General features: G+C 46.1%; 1 protein-coding gene across 1 annotated transcript in view; it reads right to left on the bottom strand.

Moving 5' to 3' along the window:
• SMS (spermine synthase) overlaps positions 1 to 22,669 on the bottom strand; it is a 58,035-nt gene extending 35,366 nt beyond the window's left edge. The window contains exon 1 of the mRNA XM_081114974.1: positions 22,329 to 22,669. Coding sequence (XP_080971100.1) covers positions 22,329 to 22,377 — 49 coding nt within the window. The 5' untranslated portion in view covers positions 22,378 to 22,669. The remainder of the gene's footprint in view (positions 1 to 22,328) is intronic.
• Positions 22,670 to 24,044: the final 1,375 nt, after the last annotated feature.

The raw sequence follows: 24,044 nt of genomic DNA, 5'->3' as shown, positions 1-24,044 counted from the left end.
GGTTCCTCAACTGAGGTTGACAATATGGTTAAATGACTGTCCTATCCCTCCACAGGACTTTGGTAAACCCAGCCATATCCACTAAATGTGAGTAGCCCGCACACCCCCCCCCCCCCCCGCCATGGGAAAAAAGGCCCCATTCCTCAATTGCCCAGGGACAGAATACCTTAAAAACTACTAGGTGCTCTACACACAAGTGAAAATGAGCCTGGGTCAGAGCATACCCAACTTTGGCAACACAAATGGCAATGCCATAAAATGCCTACAATTCAGAAAATTCCAAAGTGGATTCAAATTCTAAAGGAGGATAGAACCACCCGCTTTCCAGTAGACATCGTAAGACAAACCAGGCTAATAAAATGTTGTTCAGCAAAAGTTCTTAGAAAGCTCTGGCCAGGCAAGAATGATTCGTAATAACTTGCGTAGTACTCAGAGCCTTCTGAAGTGTGCAGAATCATAGCCGCCTATCCCAGGGCAAAATGTGTCCTCTGTCCCCTGGAAAACTCCATGTCCCCATTTCCAGATCAATGCCCACTCTGTGTGCGTTTATTCAGCAATAACTTTAACTTGGGTGCGGAGGAGGGGGGTGAAGGCCCAAGTTTCATCTCCCTTCCTCATTTTCTCGCAGGGATCCATTTATTGGCCTAAGCAAATGAACCTCAGTCCTCTGACCCTGATCATCAGCTCCAGATGCCCGAATCCCAAATCTGTACATGCAGGAGGAACCTGCCTCCCGCCCAAATGCTCACCCCACTCCCCTCTAAGGAACCCGCACTAGTGTTCATTCCCTCCCTCCCTTGTGGTCTGGTACCACCATTTCATCACTGATCCATCAGATGGGCATAAATTAAGATGAGCTGTACCCACCCAACATTAGTAGCCCAACAAATTAAAGGATTCTTGTTGAATAAAAATCTCAGACACCAGGCACCCTGGCAAAAAGGCGGGAAAACATATTTGTTATATCCCCACTTCTTCAGCTTTAAGAGGCTAAAATGCTTTAACCCTCATAACAAAGTGGATTCCATTAGACTAGAGGCTGCCCTCGGGAAATAAGCAATCCAGAAAAACTCTTGACTCTCTCCATCAATGGGCTTAACTTGCACCTTGAAGTCTTTTTCAATTTCCAACACTTCAACTAAGCCCTGACCGGGGAGCTCAGTTGGTTACAGTGTCATCCCTATACACCAAGGTTGTGGGTTTGAACCCCGGTCAGGGTACATAAAAGCATCAACCCACGAATACTTAGCTAAGTGGAACACAAATCAATATTTCTCTATTTCTCTCTCTCTCTCTCTCTCTCTCTCTCTCTCTCTCTCTCTCTCTCTCTCTCTCCCTTCCTCCTTCCTTCCATCTGTCTCTCTCCCCCTATTCCCCCCCCTCTCTAAAATAAAAAAATTCAAAAAACTTCAAATAAGACAACTTAGGATAAAAGGGGTGCAGAGTTTCTTTAAACTACCCAATCCCAGTCTCTGCCTTACTGGAGGCCACTCTTTCCGCAGGGCAATCAGACTGCACCAAGCCACCACCAGTCTGCTGGGATCAGGGGCCAGAGCTGCACTAGGCTCACCTATGAAATTAGGGGGATTAGGGGGTAAGAATAGACAATTTGTGGCCACGTTCCTTTCCGCTCTTTCTCTCACACATTCAAGCAGCTTATGAAACTAGGAGATGAATTTCTATTCTTGTCAAGCTTATCTTTAATTATGCGGGCTGGAAATTCCACCGCCAAGGCCTCCCCCCGCCCCCTCCCGCCCCCCTCCCCCCCCCCTTTCCTTGTCTCCTAGGTCTCTCTTCCACAACAGCTCAATCTATTTAAGTTCCATGGGGTGGTTAATTATCCCATCACTGCACCGTGCCCAAGTCGTGAGGCCCCAAGCCCAGCCACCTGCCAGCCCATCTCCCACTCCCCAGACCCTGATGTTTCCAGAGCCCTGTACCGTCCTACCTGATTATCCACTCACTCTGGTCAGCCTCCCACACCTACACTTCCCCTTTAAATCCAGGTCAGAGGGCCCTTCAGTGGACAGGGCCCACCCCCACTCCATCACCTGCGTGAGCAGCTCATTGCAAGAGGAAGCAAAGACACAGGTATCCTTTCCTCAAAGCCCGAGACTGATGTCAGAGCACCTAAAAGCCAGACTTGGGTCTGTGCAGTTTCTCTTCCCACATAAACCAGCTTTCTGGTTTTCTTGATAGGCCTCTGGACTCCAATACAGTTAGAAATCATTCAAGCATCTGATTCAAAATTCCGCTCGGAGGGCCTAATCTTGACAGTGGGCGGTAGATACACTGCATTGGTCAAAACTCCAAGAACTGTACACTAAAATGCACTCCATGTAAATTATATTAAGTTAAAACAAAAGCCTGTTCTAGGGTTACCACCATGACTGGCTTAACCCCTCTGAGACTAACAAAAAGAGTACAGCATTCCTTTTGGGCTCCCTCTCACCCAAGCAGCTTGCTCACAACTGCCTAAGGCTTAGAGAATATCTTCTGAACTCCCCCAGGATATGCTAGGTATAACCAAAAACATGAATGTTGACTGGCAGTGAGTCCGGATCACTGAAATCAAATGATATACAGAAACAGTCTTCATACTTCACAAGAGCTTAAATTTAAAATGATATTAAGATTGTTTTAATTTTTGCCCGGCTGGCATAGCTCAGTGGTTGAGCATCAACCTATGAATCAGAAGGTCATGGTTCAATTCCTGGTCAGGGCACATGCCTGGGTTATGGGCTTGATCCCCAGTGTAAGAGGCAGCCTAGCCATGATTCTCTCTCATCAATGTTTCTTTCTCTCTTTCTCCCTCTCTGAAATCAATAAAAAAAAAGTTTTTAAAAAAATTTAAAGATTGTTTTAATTTTTAAATTTTAACCTAGTGTCTGTGTATCAGGAGACTTCTCACACATTCAGAGGCCTAATGCATTTCCAGGGATTAAAGTGAAGGTCAAGCAGATGGTTTCCTCAGGCCCATCTTACTTGGACAGCTTGGTCTTATAGTTTCACGTCCAGTTCTTTATGTAAAGCAGCAAGATGATTAATCTCGTTGCACAAAACCTAAGCCAATAGGAATGTTCAGAACATGATTCATAATAATCAAAAAGTGCAAATACCCCAATTGGCCAAAATGTTATAAATGGATAAGCAAAACATGTTATGTTCAGACCTTGAACAATTATTCAGCAATAGATGAAACACGGCACTGACGCACACTGTAACATGGATGGCCCTTGAAGACATGACCCTGAGTGAAAGAAGCCAGTCACACAGGACTATATACTTTATAACCTCATTTATCTGACATAGCCAGAAAAGGCAAATCCCTAAACACAAAAGGCAAATTAGTGGGTGCCATGGCTGGGAGGAATGGGGATAATGCCTAAGGGGCACAGGTTTCTGCTGGGGTGATGAAAATATTCTAAAATTGCAGTGATAGTAGCTTGACTCTGAATACACAATGGATACCAAAATTCAGGAATGCTTAAGTGCCTTATATAAAACTAGAGACCTGATGCACGAGATTCGTGCACTGGAGGCAGGGGGCAGGAGGGGTCCAGGAGACCTCGGGGAGCAGGCCTAAGCTGGCAGTCGGACATCCTTATCGCTGCCGTGGAGGCTGGAGAGGCTCCCACCACTGTGCTCGCCAGCCATGAGCCCTGTGGGAGCACACTGACCACCAGGGGGAAGCTCCTGCATTGAGCGTCTGCCCCCTGGTGGTCAGTGCACGTCATAGTGACCGGTTGTTCCGCAGTTCAGTCCAATTGCATATTACCCTCTTATTATATAGGATGGTGTAGCATTGCATTTAACATGCAGATCCTCCCATAAGCTTAACATCATCTCTAGGTTACATATAATAATATAATGTAAATGCTATGTACATAGTTGTTATACTTTACTGTTTAGGGCAGCAATTTTCAACTGGTGTGTCACAAGAATTTTTAAAACATGCCATACCTGACTATTCAGCCAGGGGCACTGACCTCTTTTCCCATAGACCAGTGGTCAAGCAAACTGCGGCTCGCGAGCCACATGCAGCTCTTTGGCCCCCCCGGAGTGTGGCTCTTCCACAGAATACCACATGCAGGCGTGCATGTACAGTGCGACTGAAACTTCGTGGCCCATGCGCAGAAGTCGGTATTTTGTGGAAGAGCCACACTCAAGGGGCCAAAGAGCCGCATGTGGTTCACGAGCCGCAGTTTGCTGACCACTGCCGTAGACTGTCAAACAGAAAAATGACAACAGTCAACACATCAGTAGCCGTCCAGTGTGAATGAATCAAAATTATACCTGTTTTTGGCCCAACCAGAGTGGCTCAATGGTTGAGCATCGATCTATGAACCAGGAGCTCACAGTTCAATTCCTGGTCTGGTCAGGCCATATGTCTGGGTTGCGGGCTCCATCCGCAGCGTGGGTGTTCAGGAGGCAGCCAATCAAGGATTCTCTCTCATCACTGATGTTTCTATCTCTCTCTCTCCCTCTCCCTTCCTCTCTGAAATCAATAAAAATATATTTTAAAAAAATTGTATCTATTTTTTGTCAGATCGGAAAAAATATATAATACTTCTTTTGGTGTACTACAGAATTTTAGTAATTAGTTTGTGTGTCATGAGATGAAAAAGGTTGAAAATCACTGGTTTAGGGAATAATTCCAAGAAAAACGGTCTATTCATGTTCACTCAGCAACAATGAACTTTTTTCAAGTATTTCTAAAATATATTTTTACTAGAGGCCCAATGCACGAAATTCATGCAAGAGTAGGCCTTCCTTCCCCCAGCCGCCAGCAAAGGCTTCCCTCTGGCACCCAGGACCTGGGCTTCCCTCCAGTTGCCGGCAGGCACCCGGGACCCAGGCTTCCGTAGCAGCCCCGACTTCGTCCAGAAGGTCATCCCAAAGGATGTCCGGAAGGACATCTGGTCTAATTAGCATATCATGCTTTTATTATTACAGTGGGGCCTTGACTTATGAGTGTCCAGACTAACGAGTTTATTGAGATACCAGCTGTCTCTCAGCCGATTTTTTGAATTGAGTTGATAGAGTAATTTGAGTTAACAAGCTCCTTAACGAGCTTGGTCTCCGAACAAATTAAACTCGTAAGTCAAGGCCCCACTGTATAGATTGCTGATAGTATTACAGATATTTCCCATTTCACCCTTCTTTACCCCCCTCTTCCCAGGCTCTATTTAACCCTCCCCAAGGTCTTCACTACCCTATTGCCCATATCCATGGGCCATGCATATAAGTATATAAGTTCTTTGGTTTATCTCTCAAATATCTTCTATCTGCAGCTGGTTAAATCCGAAGATGGATAGGGCTGACAGCGCTGAAAAATCACTGAAATGTATTAGTTTACTTCAAATGGGGGAATCACATGACATTTGAGTCATATCTCAATAAAGCTATCCCCCCAAAAACCAAATACATAAGCTGCACTTTTAGATTCTTGGGTACTATGAAGTAACCAAAGCAATAGAAATTTCCAGAAGTGGGTTTCTTCCCTGTAATCAACCATTAGCCAGGCCTAGGCACCAGATTAAAGGGGTTTCAAGGGATGGTCTTCCTACCCATCCCCACCAGTCACCATCCATCTCCAAATAGCAAGTGTCTGAGTGGCTGCTGTGTACGGGCACTGTCCCAGGTGCTGTAGATGACTTTCCTACCAGTGCCTCAGTTCAATCACAGCAGCGAAGTACAGCATGGTGACTATCTTATCTAATAATAGACAAACATGGTAATTGACCATACCTTCGCTATGCCTCCCATTGGCTAATCAGTGTGATATGCAAATTAACTGCTAACAAAGATGGTGGTTAATTTGCATATGTAAGCTCCAAGCAGCAGAGGGAAGACTGAAGGCAAGCCGAGGCAGCAAAGACGGAAGACTGAAGGCGGCTACGGCTGGAGCGAAGGCCTGGGTCCCGGGTACCGGAGGAAAACCTGTGCCGGCAGCCAGGAGAAGGGAAGGCCTATTGCACGAATCTCTTCGTGCAACAAGCCTCTAGTCCTATATAATAAAAGCATAATATGCAAATTGGCCAAACGGCAGACCGGTTGCTATGATGTGCACTGACCACCAGGGGGCAGACACTCAATGCAGGAGCTTCCCCCTGGTGGTCAGTGTACTCCCACAGGGGGAGCGCCACTGAGCCAGAAACCGGGCTCACGGCTGGCAAGTGCAGTGGCGGTGGCAGGAGCCTCTCCCGCCTCCGCTCCAGGTAGGCAGTAAGAAGCAAGGGGTTCCGGACTGCGAGCCCCAGACTGTGAGAGGGATGTCTGATTGCCAGCTTAGTAGGCCCGATCCCTGGGGGACATCCCCCAAGGGGTCCCGGACTGCAAGAGGACACAGGCTGGGCTGAGGGACCCGCCCCCCCCCCCAGTACACAAATCTCATGCACTGGGCCTCTAGTAGTTAATAACACTATATTGTATATTTGAAAGTTGCCTGGAGAGTGGATGTTACAAGTTCTTATCACAAGATAAAAAATTGTAACTGTGTCATGATGAATGTTAACTCACGTATTGTGGTTATCATTTTGCAATATATGCAAATATCAAATCACATTGTACACCCGAAGCCAGTATAATGTTAAATGGCAATTTTATCCCAAAAAATAAACTTACAACAGTGAGGTGGGGCTGCAAAATACAGAAAGGGACAATGACAAACAATATGGAGGGCTTATTTTCAGAGCAATTTCTGATGTTCATTGAGAAGACAACTTTGCCAGGAAAAAATAACTATAGAAAGAAAGAAAAAGGCCCACTTAAGTTAGATTGGGAGCCATACAACCCGACACAGAGGTAACCAAGTTCTTTCTAGGCAAATGTACATTAAGGAAAACCATATGGGACTGTTTGCAGTACCAGCACAATGACCACTTCTTAAAACTCACATTCCAGTACACTTGGCATATTGTAAACGTGCTGCTAATTATTTCACGGCTGGGCCTTCCCCTTCCCGCTGCAGGAGGGCAGTTAAAGGGGCATTTCCCATCACCCCCAACACTGACTGGAAAAGGGACAGGAGCCTCGTTCTACATTAAAATAACACCAACCCAGGGATTCCAGGAGCCAATCTCCCTACAAAATTAAAGGAGGGTTTATAAAAATATAATTTACAATACACAATCCTAATCCATCCTTAGTTTGGAATCCAAACACTAATACAGTACCGTACCCTCTTCTTCTTGCTAAACCTGTTTCCTCCACAATCCTCAATCAGCACAGAGAGGGTGGCACCTCCATGGAGTTGTCAAGTGGCTCAAACTCTACGGTCCTCACATTCTTACTTAGCCCACATGAGAGGCTAGCGAAGAGTTTAAAAAAAGGCACAGTGCCCTAGCTGGTTTGGCTCAGTGGATAGAGCATTGGCCTGCGGACTAAAGGGTCCTGGGTTCAATTCCGGTCAAGGGCACATGCCCAGGTTGCGGGTTCGATCCCCAGTAGAGAGCATGCAGGTGGCAGCCGATCAATATTTCTCTTTCGTCATTGATGTTTCTCTCTCTCTCTCTCTCTCTCCCTCCCCCTCCCTTCCTCTCTGAAATCAATAAAAATTAAAAAAAAAAAAAAAGGCACAGAAGCCCAGCTGGCCTTGGCTCAGTGGTTGAGTATCTACTTATGGGCCAGGACGTCACAGTTAGATTCCCGGGCAGGGCACATGCCCGGGTTGTGAGCTCAATCCCCAGTGCGGGGCAAACAGGAGGCAGCCGATCCATGATTCGCTCTCACCTTTGATGTTTCTATCCCTCTCCCCTCTACCTTCCTCTCTGAAACCAATAAAAATAGATTTTAAATAAATAAGGTATAGAAAGGGGAGATTATGCAAAAACCTGGCTTTCATTTGGGAGGGGAGGTAACAGTTTGTGATCAGGAGATGCTAACACCGGGCCACCTGCCCTCTCCCAGAAGGAATCATTCGAGCAACATAAGGCATGCTCGGACTCCATGGGCTAAGGGACATCTTTTCAGACACGAGGAAGGAGTAACGTCAGGCCAGAGCTGTGCAAGAGAAAAGGGGACAATCACCCAGGCAGGAGGCAGAGACAAGGTCAAGGCCATAAAGGGCCCTCTCTAGGGACTGCACGCATCCCAACAGGAAGAAGTGAAGGGTGTGACAGAAAAGCAGGCCCGGTAGCATCATAAAACGGACATGCCAGTCAGCAAGAGGGGACGTGTAGGGCTTGAGGTTAGAGAACAGGAGAAGACTTAAGGTACCCGAGCCAGGAAGTATGACCAGCCCTTACCTTTAGTTGAAAACTGCCAACTGGAGTCCACCATGAGGTGTGAAAGGGGTCCCAGCTGCTACCTGCCACCTCTCCCTATACCAGTGACGGCGAACCTTTTGAGCTTGGCGTGCCAGCATTTTGAAAAACCCTAACTTAACTCTGGTGCCGTGTCACATATAGAAATTTTTTGATCTTTGCAACCATAGTAAAACAAAGACTTATATATTTTTTTAAATATATTTTTTATTGATTTTTCACAGAGAGGAAGGGAGAGAGATAGAAAGTTAGAAACATCGATGAGAGAGAAACATCGATCAGCTGCCTCCTGCACAGCCCCTCCTGGGGATGTGCCCACAACTGAGGTACATGCCCTTGACCGGAATCGAACCTGGGACCCTTCAGTCCGCAGGCCGACGCTCTATCCACTGAGCCAAACCGGTTTCGGCACAAAGACTTATATTTTTGATATTTCTTTTATATATTTAAATGCCATTTAACAAAGAAAAATCAACCAAAAAAATGAGTTCGCGTGTCACCTCTGACACGCCTGTCATAGGTTCGCCATCACTGTGCTATACCCTCTTGTCACAGGGCAGCGGGATGAGAACAAGTTCCAGGCTGGCCTGAGGTCAGACAGCAAAGGTTCCCTTCAGCTCGACCCAGAACAGATTTCTTTCCCAAAGTAGTAACTGTGGGACTGCTGCTTTTCCTATCCAGGGAGGAGCACTAACCAGTAGCAGGAATATCCAGCTCTCTTCCCACGAACTTTAGGTGGACAGAATCCTTCACAGGTCGGACCTATGACCATTTATGTTTCCATAAACAATTCTAGGGTTTCTGCCAAGTTTCTATGCCGGGCTGTGAATCAAAAATAAAATAGCCTGGCCTAACTGGTTTGGCTCAGTGGATAGAGAGCTTCAGCCTGCGGACTGAAGGGTCCCGGGTTCGATTCCGGTCAAGGGCACGTGCCCAAGTTGCCGGCTCTGTCCCCAGTAGGGGGCTTGCAGGAGGCAGCTGATCAATGATTCTCTCTCATCACTGATGTTTCTATTCTCTCTCTCCCTCTCCCTTCCTCTCTGAAATCAATAAAAAATATTTTTAAAAAATAGCATTTCTAGCTCTAGCAGGTTTGGCTCAGAGGATAGAGTGTCGACCTGCAGACCAAAGCATCCCATGTTCAATTTCGGTCGAGAGCATGTACCTTGGTCGCAGGCTTCTCCTAGGCCCGGGACCTGGTAGTGGGAGTACATGCAGGAGGCAACCAATCGAGGTGTTTCTCTCACATCGATGTTTCTCTTTGGCTTTTCCTCTCTCTCTTCCACTCCCTCTAAAAAAAGATCAATGGAAAAATATCCTCAGGTGAGGATTAATGACAAAAAGCAGCATTTCCAGAGATAAAGGAGTTTGCACTTTGTGATGTCAGAAATCACCTTTCTATCAGAGCTGATCCTGAGGCGCCGGCACTGTCACTTCTGACTTTGACCAGGGCAGACTCAGCGAAGACATTTAGGTTTGCCCCCTTGAGAATGGACCTCCGAGATTACTCAGCACCTCGAAGGCACTGGACAATGAAGCGTGACCACAGAAGAGCACAGAGATGAAAGACAAAGGACACAAGTCAGAACTCAGACATGGAGAGGGGCCTGTGAGCAGATGGATTCCAGATGAGAAAAGGGCCGTGCGGGGCCTGGGAATCTGTACTGGTAAATTTTTACAGATGGCTCTGAAGCAGGCCATGGGACTTCGCGAAAAGGCAGCGCGGGGCAAACTTGTTCTGTAAAGGGCCACATAGGAAAAATTTCAGGCTTTGCAGGCCAAAGCAGTTCTCTGTCACAAATGTGTGTTTACATGTGTTTTACCACCCTTTAAAAATGCCAAATTTATTCTCAGCTGGAGGCCCATACTAAAATAGGCCAGCGAGCAGGATTTGGCCCAGGGCCTTAGTTGGTTGACTCCTGGTATAAAGTGTTTTCAGCTTTAAATTTCTAACCAATAGGCAAAGGGACACTTTTAACTGTAATTCTACAACCTGAATTTCCAGAAGCGATGTTCTTAAAATCTGAGGAATATTATTAAATGTGGGGAGGCGGGAGTGGGGGTGGGGACCAGCTAATAACCTACATAATTAGGACCCCAGCTTTTTTTAAAAAAATCTATTTTTTTTTTATTTCAGAGAGGGAGGGAGAGATAGTAACATCAACGATGACAATTATTGATCGGCTGCCTCCTACACACCCCCTACTTGGGATGGAGCCAGCAACCCAGGCATGTGCCCTGCTGGGAATCAAACCGTGACCTCCTGGTTCAAAGGTCAACACTCACCCACTGAGCCATGCTGGCCAGGCCCCTGCTGTTTTTTAAGAATACATGGAAGTGACGTTAGCAGCTAACAGAAACCCCACACTACAGATTGAGAATATTTAAAGTCTCAACTCACTAATCTGTGCTCCTACCTCAAGAACCTAGAAAAAGTAAACCCAACAGAGAGGATGGAAATAATAAGGATAATAGCAGAAATCAATGAACTTGAAAAAAATGAAGCAAAAAGATTTCTTTGAGGAAAAAAAGTAATAAAATAGACAAACTCAAGCAAGACTGACAAAAAAAAAAAAGTGAGAGAGAAAAGGCACAATTGCCGATATTAGGGATAAGCAACAGAGATAACTACAAACACCAAAAGGACAATAAGGGAATACTGCAAACAACTCTACACAAATAAATTTGACAAGTTGAGAAGGAAATGGGCCGATTCCTCAATCCGCCAATATGAAAGAGATAATCTGAACAGCCCTCTAACTAACAAGGAAATTGAATGTATAATTTTTAAAACTGAAAAAAAGAAAAATCTCGAGGCCAGATGGTTTCACTGGAGAATTCTACTAAACATTTAAAAAAGAATTAACACCAATTCTACATAATCTCTTCCAGAAAATAAAAAGGGAGCGAACTCCTCCCAGTTCATTTTAATGAAGCCATTATCCTAACACAAAACCACAAATGACCCCAAAAGAAACTTCCAGACCAGACCAATATCCGCCAGAATTATAAACACAAAAATCCTTAACAAATCCTGGGCAAATCCTTGAAATCCTTAACAAGTAAAATTTCCACAACATAAAACAATAATTAGCCCTGGCCAGCCTGGGTTTCAAGTCCAATTCCCAGTCAAGGGCAACTACTTGGATTGCAGGTTTAATTCCCTGCCCCAACCAACTAGGGCACGTGCAGGAGGCAGCCAATAGATGTGTCTCTCTCACATCAATGTTTCTCTCTCTCCCTCTCTCTCCCTCTCTCTCCCCCCTCACTCTCCCTCCCTTCCACTTTCTCTAAAAATCAATGTAAAAAATGTCCTCAATGGTGAATAATAATAATGATAAGCAGCCATTCCAGGATTTATTCCAGGTTCAATATTTTTAAAGCTCCATGTAATGCACCATATTAATAGGCTACAGAAGAAAAATCACATGATATTAAATGATGCAAGAAAAGTTATGTGACATTCAAAATAAAACTCACAGAAAAATAGAAATAGCCCTAGCCGGTTTGGCTCAGTGGATAGAGCATCAGCCTGTGGACGGAAGGGTCCCTTGGTTAGATTCCCGTCAAGGGCACATGCCTGCGTTATGGGTTCAATCCCCAGTAGGGGACATGCAGGGGGCAGCCGATCAATGATTCTCATCATTGATGTTTCTGTCTCTCCTCTCCCTTCCTCTCTGAAATTAATAAAAGTATTTTTTTAAAGAAAGAAATAGAAGGGAACTTTCATAACTTGATAAAGATCCTCAACAAAAACCCCACAGCTAGCATCATACTCAATGGTAACAGACTGAATGGCTGTGAGGCAAGGATGTCCACTCTTCCTGGTGTTATTCAATCCTGTGACTAAAGTAGCCAGCCAAGTAAGCCAGAGAGGTACAGAACATGCCCAACATCACACAGCCAGTGGTGGTACAACCAGGATTCCAACTCAAGCTGTCATGCTCCAAAATCTAGTACTTTTTTAAAAAATATATCTTATTGATTTTTTTACAGAGAGGAAGGGGGAGGGATAGAGAGTCAGAAACATCGATGAGAGAGAAACATCTATCAGCTGCCTCCTGCACACCTCCTACTGGGGATGTGCCCGCAACCCAGGTACATGCCCTTCACCGGAATCGAACCTGGGACCTTTCAGTCCGCAGGCCAATGATCCCTCCACTGAGCCAAACCGGTTACGGCGAAAATCTAGTACTTTTAATTAAGACATTGCGTTGCCTTCCCTAGTTATACATGCAACAAGAACATGGCTTATTGGTCCCATACACTAAACATCAACAGTGGTTATCTACTGGTGATAGGATTCCAGATCTGGATTCCCCCCTACCTACATCCTATATATAGTCTAAAACGAGTAGCTTTTAAAGCAAACAAATTTATGTAAAAAGACAAATGCATGAACCATTACTTGAACAGCTTCTGCAGTTTCTTCAGGTAAACTGCCAGGTCTTTATTCAAAGAAAAAAACACACACACAGGAAATCCACTAACAATTTAACATTCACAAAATGCTTTGGGGAAAAAAAAGTCCTATCATATTTTTGCACTCCATACCAAAGGGAATCAACTGATGGTAAGCCCTTTTCTCTCTCTCCAACTTAGACTAAACCCACTTAGGAACATCAAACATTTAGACAAACACACTTATAACCCTCTTCCTCAGAACTCTCAAACCAACGGGGCCACATAAACCAGCTGCAGCATTATGTAGTTCAAAAATTCCAGTTTTAAACTATTTCTAAAACCTACACCACTACTGTTTCCCAAAGCGTGACCGAAGGCCCGGGTCCTGAAAACCACTCTAAGAAAAAGGGGTCCCATTTTGAACCAAGTTTGAGATACATTCTATATTCACCTCTAGAAATTCAGAAGGCCCCTTAGCCTATCAGTCTGGCTCGACCACTATGATCTGCAGTCCTTCGGAAGAGACAATTTGGTGAAATATAACAAGATCCTAGAAACTGGTCAGGGTTCTCACTGCAGAAATTCCCATTCAAGAAAAACAAAACCATGCCACACAAATCCAATGAAGTCATATTTTAAAAATCAAAGTGTCTTTTTAAAATTCTGCTTTACTAACTCAAAGAGGTCCTTTATATAAGTAGATCAACCTTCACATCACATGCCCACCCCAATTCTTTCTGCCTCTATCTTTGCCAGCAGAACTTTCCTTGTATTTCTGTACGTTAAATTCACACCTCTTTATAACTGAGCATCTTTATCCACTGGCACGATTTCAAGGTACTCAGCCCTAAGTATTGCAATTAGTGTTACGTATTCTATGTACCATTTGACACGCTTCCAAACATTTTATTGGACATCCCACCCAACAACACAGTGTGTGGGATTTGGGTATCGTTAGAGCCTTCATGCAAAGACAGAAATTAAGGTGTAAATGAAATTACCTGGCGGGTCAAGTCAACTCAGGAATCCAGAGCATGCTACTTGCGGGCTCATGCTGGCTCCTTTTGAGTTTGCGGCTTAGCACATAAATGCATTTGATCAAAACTATGCACCAGCTCAGTGGCTCCTTCCAGAACACAGAAATCCAGGCCCACCACAACTTAGGGCCCCACAGTTGTTTTTTCTGGGGTCTGGAAAAGTGCCTACTTGTAAGGGTTTAAAAAGAGCATTTGTGCAATGGTTTACATACTTGGTTTGCAGATCCAATTGAGGAGGTTTCCCAACTTCTCAAAAGAACTGAGCCTGTAATTAAACGACCATGAAATGGTGGTTGGAGCCGCCGGGCACACCAGCAGGCTTAGGTTACAACTGCAGTGAAATGGTGGATTAAAATGCCCGGAAGCTCTAAGGCTGCAAAACCTAAACTTAATAATAGCTTCGTTGAACACGTTTTTAAACAGACACCCAACCACAATCCAGTAACTTTCTAACTAATCCTTACCTACCAAGGGTTAGTATAACCGTGGTGGTCTCAGTTCCAATTCTAAAGCCTTACCCGGGTGTCAAGTCTGACACCAGAAGCTCTAACTTTTCAAAGCGATGAGAGACCACGGCACTTCAGTCTGTCTCCCAAGAAGGTAGCAAAGACCCGAGAGTGTCCATTCACACAGCCAATTTCATTATACAATTAAGGGGATTCAAAGAAGATTCCAAATTGATAACTGCTCCGCTGCAAAATAAAACCGCCCCCTACCCCCCAAAAACCCACCAGACAAACTGTCTATTAGACATTGAACTGGAAAGCTGCTCTCCAGAAACATCACAGGCAGGGCTTCAGATTACAGTACTTGAAAACATGCCTATCTCTTGTCAGCTGGGCTGGGGATCATCCCTAATGCCTGGATTATGGAGTTAAGAATTGATAACAGCTGTCATCCCCTCATGTAAAACACTAGAGAACTACCAAATAAGAACTAACACAAACCATTTTATCATATTTGACCTCTGCAGACTTCAAGGAATGGGTATAAGGTTGGAACTACACTCTAAAGTGAATCGTGGTTCATGAAGAAAATTTTTTATCGATTGTAGAGAGAGCGAAGAGGGGAGGAAGAAAGGTAAGAAAGGAGGGAGGAGGGAGAGAAGGGGGGAGAGAGAGAGAGAGACAGAGAGACAGAGACATCAATTTGTTGTTCCACTTAGTTACGCATTCATTGTTTGATTCTTATATGTCCCCTGACTGAGGATAGAACCAGCAACCTTGGCATATTGGGACGATGCACTAACCAACTGAACTACCCAGCCAGGGCCTATACAAATTTTTAATGGCGAGCTCACAAAATGAATTCCCAGCAATGTGCAATTATTCAGCCTGGAGTCAAATAGAGCATAATTGGTGCAATTAAGAATTTATTGTAGCCCTGGCCAGTGTAGCTCAGTTGGTTTGAGCGTGTCCCATGCACCAAGAGATCTTCGGCTGGATTCTTCATCAGGACAGATGTCTGGGTTGCAGGCTCAATCCCCAATAGGGTGCATGCAGGAGGCAGCCGATTGATGTTTGACGTTTCTCTCTCTCACTGATGTTTCTCTCCCCCTCTCCCTTCCTCTCTCTCTAAAAATCAGTAAGAACACATTTTTTAAAATAAAATCTATTCTGTTGAACACAATGGACCCAGAGACCGCATGGAACAGACTGACGAGGGGGGTGGAAGAGGGGGTGGAAGAGTAACCAAAGAATGTATGTACATGTGAGTGTGTGTAATATATATATATATATACATATATATATATACACACACACACACACACACACATACATATATATATATATATATATATATATATATATGCACATGGTGGGGGAGGGGAAGGGGAGGGGGTTAAAAGGGGTCAATGGGGGGGAAGGGGGACATCTGCAATACTTTCAACAAGAAACGTAAATTTAAAAAAAAAAGAATCTATTGCAGAGTTGGCGGACAGCAGTTAAAAAAAATCCCAAAAAAGCCAAAGAGCATGTTAAATAAAGGCAGGCTTCAATGCGGGCCTCCCCGCAAACAGTCCACAGTACATTTTCAAATACACTTAAGGTCCCAGAGAATACCTAAAGGTCAAATCACGCCTCCCCCAAAGCTTTCAATTCTGAGTCCAGGCTACTTGGGGGGAGCACAAGGAGTGTGAGACTGAAGTGTGTGTTCAGGGATGAGAACTGGGTAGAAATGGGCCTTGTAAATGTTGATAAGGAAAATAAATAAATAAATAAATAAATAAATAAATAAATGTTGATAAGGAGTTTGACTTTATCTAGAGGACAATGAGGACGCTCAAGGAGGTTCTAAAATGGGTAAAGGGAAAATAATCCGTTGAGTTCCTGATGATCGAACCCTTCCTCAAAATGGAGACAAGTAGGGAGATTGTGGCCAAGGACTGGAGCCAGGAAAAAAAGTGAGCAAGGAATGTGAGAGAGTGTAGTGGTTACTTCAAGACTTGCTGATTGGGGTTGAGGTGGGCGGGTGCCTCAAATGCTTCTGACACAAGGGGTTTTTTTGTTTTATTGATTTTATACACAGGGGAAAAGAGGAAGGGCGGGAGGGAGAGAGAGAGAGAGAGATCAACCCGTTCCCTCCCAAATGTGTCCGGACTAGGGATCGAACCCACAACCAAGTTATGTGCCCTGACAGGGAATCAACCCTCCACCTTTCCATTCAGGGTGCACAGGCGGATACTCCGCCCAACCCGTCAGGGCAAGGGTTTTGTTTTGTTTGTTACGTGCATAGTACAGTATATATTTTTTTAATCCTTATTCTTGAAAGTATTACATAAGTCCCCCTTTTTCCCCCCATTGACCCCCTCCAGCCCCCGCCCCAGGCCTTCACCACCCTATTGTGTGTCCAAGCGGTTATGCAAAAAAAAGGGTTTTATTTTTAAATGAGGATCTTTTTTATGGCAGTTCACCTACTTAATCAACATCAGAACTACTGGGAGAAAACTGGTTAAAACCGGCTAATTCCAGGAACTCTGTCCCCTCCCAAAGTATGATTCAATCTAAAGTGGAACCCTAGGGGGCATTTTCCCACTTCCAGGCATCCCTCCCCAGGCTTAATTGTTAAATTAAAGTGGGGAGGAGGGGTGTGTTGTTTATCAAAGTGTGTGGACAAGGGTTCATGATAATGCTGAGAGGATAAGGGGAAAGCTTTTTCTACTCTTGAATAACAAAAACACTTGATGAACTTAAAACTGGATTGTTGAGGTAGTAACTTACAGCTATTTTAAACACCAGATGGCCATATGCTTCCACCAGAAAGCAGCTACACAAATACAAGGCAGCACTAGCTGGTTTGGCTCAGTGACTAGAGCGTCAGCCTGCAGACAGAAGAGTCCTGGGTTGGATTCCGGTCAAGGGCACATACCCAGGTTGCAGGCTCGATCCCCAGTTGGGGGCGTGCAGGAGGCAGCCGATCAATGATTCTCTCTCATCACTGATGTTTCTATCTCTCTCTCCCTCTCCCTTCCTCTCTGAAATCAATAAAAATAACAGGGGGATTTTGCTAATGGTGTGTCATCCCACTGACTGCTACAGCCATAGTTAGAACTTTCAATGGGGTTCTCTACTCCAGCACTATTGACAGTTTGTACTGCCAATGCTGGGGGCCAGGAGGCTGTTGTGCACTGTAGGATGTTTAGCAGCATCCCTGCTTCTCCCCAGCTGTGACAACCAAAAATGTCTCCAGATACCACCAAACATCCCTTGGGGTGGGTGAAGAGGGAGACAGGGCTGCAGAGAATCACTGCCTTAAGCTTCACAGTTGTTGAATTAGCAAAGGTTTTGGAATCAAACAGACGTAGCTTTGAATCCCAGCTACCCACCCCACCAGCAAGGGGAAAACTTCAATGGGCCCCTTGATTCATCTTAAAATGGAGATAACAAGACCTACCAAAAAGCTGTTGTGGGGATTACATAAAGTAATTTGCAATGCAATGCCTAGCCAAGAAGGCATTTCATAAATATTAGCTTTTACATGTTCAAAGAGTTGTTTTGAAGAACAACCAGGGACTTCCACTTATAGCTCTGGCCTTGAGTGGAAACAACCTCCTTAAAAAACAAAACAATATACAGAAATGGCAGTCCGGTTCTCTCTAGCTCCTAGAGCAGCGATTCTCAACCTGTGGGTCGCGACCCCTTTGGGGGGCGAACGACCCTTTCACAGGGGTCGCCTAAGACCATCGGAAAACACATATATAATTACATATTGTTTTTGTGATTAATCACTATGCTTTAATGATGTTCAATTTGTAGCAATGAAATTGGGGGTCACCACAACATGAGGAACTGTATTAAAGGGCCACGGCATTAGGAAGGTTGAGAACCACTGTCCTAGAGGATCTGTACCTGAGACCATGGGCTACCAAGAGGCCAGGAGACACACTTCAGGGGGAGGAGGGCAGTGAACTTGGATGGGAAAAAATACACGCCCTTACTTTTTATGAATCAAGATTTATCATGTTCTTCAATTATACTGCTAAAAACACACGTTATCAACTACATCTGGCCATTGTCACCAATAAAATCACAGCTTTTCTTACCACAGCACCGCTTTTATATAAATTTTCTCCACTCTACTTCAAAATTATGGCCTGCTGCTAGGTCATGTTATTTAATGTGTTACTAAAGAAGCACATGTTACTATGCCACATATTTTGTTTTGTTTTTTAATTTGCAAGTTGCATTTTAAAGAATTGGGTTCTTTTATACCTTTAAAATTCTTGTTCTGAGAAGAGCTCCACAGGCTTCCCTTATGAGGGTGTCAAAGGCACTAGAAGTTAAGAACCCCTAGCTTAAACCTTCCGTTGTTAATTTATTATAAACAAGATTTTTATGATGAAACAAATTCATGAATGAGTGATGCAGTCACTTTTTCCCCTGCTATATAAAGTATAGATCAGTGGTCCAAAAGACAAACTTGGTTTTCCCACTCCGGACTCATCCTCAATTCTAATTAATGTAAATATGGGCCTTCTTTTCCCCTAATGGACTTGCGCTAGCTTTCCACTTTTACCATAACACCCATAGGGCCCACTTAACCAGCACTTATCAAACATCTATGATGTTCCAGAACCGTTTCCAGAATACAGACCCTGGAGATCTGCCTTCAAAGATGCTCCCAGCCTAGGGGGAAAATGAACATCAAAAGAATTGACAGACCTTCCAGGGCTAATTGGCCAACCAGAGACTGTGCTCTAAAAGGGCATCTCTGTTTACCTGCATACTGGCTGCCTAGCACGTACAACTAGAAACAAACAAGGTATCCTCCACCGGTATAGAGATCCTTAAACTATACAAACACAGAACATGTTTATCCTTGTTATCCTCTCAGGTTGAGAAATCACAAAATGTTTTCTGGGCTCAAGAGTCCTCAGAGTCCAGTACTTCACTTGCAAGATGGTCAAAGATGAGCCTTTTTTTTTTTTTTTTTTTTTTAGCAAACATTAAAGTTTCTGGGTTCCCTCATCAGCCAGCATGCTCAAAAGGCATCACCAGGCCCAACTTACCAGTAAAAGTGCCCTTAGTGGCCAGTGGCTGCTGTGTACTCCTGGCTTGCACTGGTAACCAAGTTACATGAAATCACAGTAACGTAACTCTATATGCTTCAAGCTTAATTCCATTAAAATCACATCATAGAACTGTAGGATTAGGGAAAATTACTGACAAATGGGAAAAAGACATAAATCAAGGCTCCACAGGCTTTGACTCACCCTTGAGTCACATCCAATACTCGTGCCAAGAATCGTGTATTTGGACTCATTATTATCAATTAAATGTTTTTGGAGACCTCACAGGTGGTAGATCTCTCATAAAGTGCCCTTTAATGAAAACCAAAAGAGCTGAGAAGAGCCTGGTCTAGCCAGGCCCTTTGTTTTACAAGTTGGGATACCTACTGACAAGCGAGGGTGACATGCCTCCCTCCCATATCAAATGATGGGGGGAATACAATAAGAATCAGACTTCTCTTACTGCCGAAACACTCATGTAGGGATTCAAGATCTAACATAGATGCATGCATACACACACATCCCTTCCTTAGAATTATTTTTTTTTTCTCTTTCTTTTTTAAAGGAAGGCAGACTGCCACGTGTAGCGCCTCATTTGGATGTGTCTGGAGTCTTGGAAGCTTGACTACCCTACGTTCTCCTACAAATGGACCTTGAGAGCTTGTTTGGAGGTTCTAGCAGGGGAGCGCAGCTACTCGTATACCCTTGACCGAAGACCGGTCCTCTCCTGGGGGGGGGGGGGGAAGGTCGTCCTCTTCGACCGAGCGCGCAGCTTCGGGAGGGACGCACATGGATCGGTGAGGGAGGAGGGGGACACCCGCCTAGCCAGCCAGATCAGCCGAATCAACCCTGGCGATCAATGGGGTGACAGATGTCGCAGCCAGATCGCCCTCACATCCAGAATTATTTCTTTGTAGAATGTTCTTCACCGTGCCATCAAAACGTTCTCAGCTTAAAAGATTCGCAGAGCAGGCTGGGAATTAAGAATAAATGGCTGGGAATACGCCTCGATCTTTTTTACTTTACTTTCTTTTTGCACAACTCAATTATTTAGATGTCACTTTCACACCTTGCCAACTCTGAACCTGCCAGTTTCTGCTGCTCCCCCTTCCAAAGTGCACATCCATGGTTCTCTCTTCCTCTCTGGCCAGTGTCAGGCAATGTTCAAGTTCTCTCCCTTTTTCTTCATACAGTTATGTGAAGGTTTTCCCCCACTTTTACAACACAACACAGAAACAGCCATCATTTCAGCAGGCAACATCTGAATTAATCTGAAAGCTGTTACAGCTTCAGGCAGGGACACACAAACTGAGTCCAGAGAGTACCCTCTTTAGAGCCTAGAAACTCATGCTAAATACAGGTGAGTGCTCACAGGTGCTTACCACAGAGTCACCTCACCTCTTAGCAGCTAGGTATTCCTTCCTCCATCCTCACTCAACCTCCTCACCTCTAAATTGAGTATGCTACAGCCTTGCCAGTATGGCTCAATGGTTGAGCATCGACCTATGAACCAGATCACGATTGGATTCCTGGTCAGGGCACATGCCTGGGTTCCAGCCTCAGGCCCCAGTGGCTGGGGCTTGCAGAAAGCAGCCAATCAACCATTCTTTCTCATCGATGTTTCTATCTCTCTCTCCCTCTCACTTCTCCTCTCTGAAATCAATAAAAATATAGGTATTTTAAAATATATATAAATAAAGTGAGTATGTTACAATCTTCACTATCAGCTTTAGCTGGCAGGGTGACTACTCAACAAAACCTTAGCTATCTCACACCCCACCAGCTCCATTCCCCAATCACCATTTTACCTCTGGATTCTTCCCAGCAGTCTCCTTTCCCTCCATCCTCACCTAAGAAATGTGGGAACTAAAAAAAGCTTTGTTTTCTCCAGGGCACTTCCAGACCACCCAAATACAATGAGATTACTTAGCAACCTGTAGTGGTTTATGGCAACTCCCTTAATATTAAAAGCCCTATGAAATCTGCACTGTTCTCCCGCCACCCCATTTTTTTTTTTTTTACCAGGGGGGAGATGAGACTCAGGAGGAGAAACAAGGCCAAAGTCACATGCAGGGCCAATCATGAAGGGCAGGGCGCAAACCTAGACCTTCCTCCAGTCCCCACTTTATTAAGTCTTGTCCCTTCGAGAGATCCGTTCATTTGGGGGAGAAAATGCAAAGTAAGTACTCAGAAGTTCGAAAATCGGGAAGAGAACGTGAGAAAGTCAGTGTTTTCAATGGTAAAAAAAAAGGGCTGATCCATCCAATTCAAGGAAAACACTGAAAAAGCAGGATATGGACGAGATGCTCCAAGGGGCATACGGGAGGGAAGGGCAGATTGCAGTTTACAGCTCCCACAGGTTTAAAAGCCATCAGAACACCAGGCCCGCAGTCCGCCCCCTCCCCCCATGTTAGAAGCACGTCCTACCTAGACTCTAGTCTAGGTCCTAGAGAAAAGCCTGCAAAATACCACTCCCCATCATAATTCCCGCACACGGTTCCTATTTCCTCAGCCCTCGGTTCTGGTCGCCTCTCGGTCTTCTAAGCCTCCCGCGCCTAGACCTCACTCCCCCCCCGCCCCCGCCCGCCCCATACAACACCCCACATAATAATAATCGTTTCCTTTTCCCGTCGCCGGTCCCTTTCCGGGGGATTCATCTCCTACGCAGTCGCCCAAGAATTCTGCAAGCGCGGAACGGTCCTTCCCCAGCCCCAGCTCCCGCGAGGGGAGTCCCCATCCCCGTGGGGGAATTTACCCGCCGCGGAAAACAGGAAAAGGTCACGAGGGCGGCCCCGCGCCATCCACGCCTCGCTCCGCCGCCGCCCCTGCACCCCCGCCCCATGGCTGTCCCGCCCGGGGGGTGAGGGGGGCTGCTTGGCGACCCGGGCCCCAGAGGGAGGCTTGGCTGGGAGGAGGCACCCGGCGCGGCCCCTCCAGGCCCCGCGCTGCGGCCGGGACGGAGCGGGGCGCGATCGGAGCGCGGCCTCCCCCGCGGCCGCCGGTGCACATGGTCCCGCAGGGCGCATTGTTCGGCCGCGGCGTGCGCCTCGCCGGGCCCCGGCTCTCCGGGCGGCGGGGGCGGCGGGGCAGGTGGCGGCCGCGTGTCCTCACCTTTGGCGCCGAGCATGAAGTCGAGCGTGCTGTGCCGTGCTGCTGCCATAGTGAGGCGAGGCCCTGGGCCATGCCTGGGGAGGCGGCCGCGGGAAACGGGGGGTCCGCGCGACGGCTCAGCCAGCGGCTGGTGGGACTGCGCCGCGCCGGGGAGGCCGAGGATAGGAGGTGGGAGGGACCGCCGGGAGCCACCCGGGGCGCAGGGGCGGGGTCGGGCCCGCCTCCGGGAGGGAGGAAGCGCGGACGCCCGCAGCCCCGAACTTGGAGCGCAGGGGTGAGGCCTCGCTGAGGCGATGGTGGAAACGTGGGCGCCGCGCTCCCCGGCGTGCGTCACCAATGGCCGCGCCCCGCGCCCAGGATCGGGCGGGCGCTCCCGCCATCCGTTAGGTCACCTTAGGTTTAAACAGCGCAGCATGACTTCCGGGGGGCCCACCCGCTCTGCTGCTCCCAGACCAGCCCCCCCTCCCCCCAGGCCAAGGCCCCTCTTATTTCCCGGCCAAGTCAAGAAAATAAAATGCTAGGATCCACCCTGTAGTCTGAAAGTACTGCACTGCCGCCTTTTTCTTAACTCTTCCAATACTACAGTTAAGCCCATTAGAAATATGATGGCCATTCTTATTAGCCAGGGTCCGCTTTACATTTCAGGACCGACTAGAAAAACACCTGGGCATCTTAAGTTAACCACATTTTTATGCACAATGGGAACGGGGGAGAAGCAAGTGAGGGGATAGCGTGGTTAACGTTGATCTGGGAAATTACAGGTTCTAGAACTGCGCCTCCATCCCTGATGCTCCGATCCTTGGCAGTGAACCTTTCCGCTCGGCGTTTGTCTTTGACTTTGGTGTGGCTGGTGTTCAACAAGATGTGGTAAAGGAAACAACATCAATGGCTGTGCTTTAAAGCTCTCCTTTATTACAGTGACAAAATCACTGGGCAAATGCCTGCATCCTGCCATCAGTCTTTGTGTCTGTCTTGCCTCTCGGCACGTGAATTGCTCTTCTGGCTGGACAAATTTTAGATCAGTGAAGTCTCATACCTCCACAAAACCAGAAGAACCTAGTATTAAACTCATCTCTCCTGCAGGCAGCCACTAGTCCTGTTTTGCTGAATCTTTCACCTTTCTTTCTTTCTTTTTTTAATCCTCATCCGAGGATATTTTTCCGTTGATTTTTAGAGAGAGGGAAAGACAGAAGGAAATATCAATGTGAGAGAAACACATCGATTGGTTGCCTCTGCACACGCCCCGATCAGCACCCAGGGGACGAACATGCAACCTAGGTACCTGCCCTTGACCAGAACCCAACCCAGGACCCCTTGGTCTGCAGGCCACCGCTCTATCCACTGAGCCAAACCTGCTAGGACTATCCTTCACCTTTCTACAAGAACTGGGCAATGTCTTCACAAGTTTCCTTCAACACACCATTCTACTAAGAACTGAATCCCCCCTCTTTTTTTAATATATTTTATTGATTTTTTACAGAGAGGAAGGGAGAGAGATAGAGAGTCAGAAACATCAATGAGAGAGAAACATCAATCAGCTGCCTCCTGCACACCTCCTACTGGGGATGTGCCGGCACCCAGGTACATGCCCTTGACCGGAATCGAACCCGGGACCCTTCAGTCCGCAGACTGACGCTCTATCCACTGAGCCAAACCGGTTTCAGCTGAATCCCCTTTTTAGCACCGCATTCATTTTTCCCCACCCACAGCCAACTG

The sequence above is a fragment of the Myotis nattereri genome (assembly GCF_964212035.1).
Source record: "Myotis nattereri genome assembly, chromosome: X".
Taxonomy (NCBI): domain Eukaryota; kingdom Metazoa; phylum Chordata; class Mammalia; order Chiroptera; family Vespertilionidae; genus Myotis; species Myotis nattereri.
This window is presented reverse-complemented; position numbering and strand designations above follow the sequence as displayed.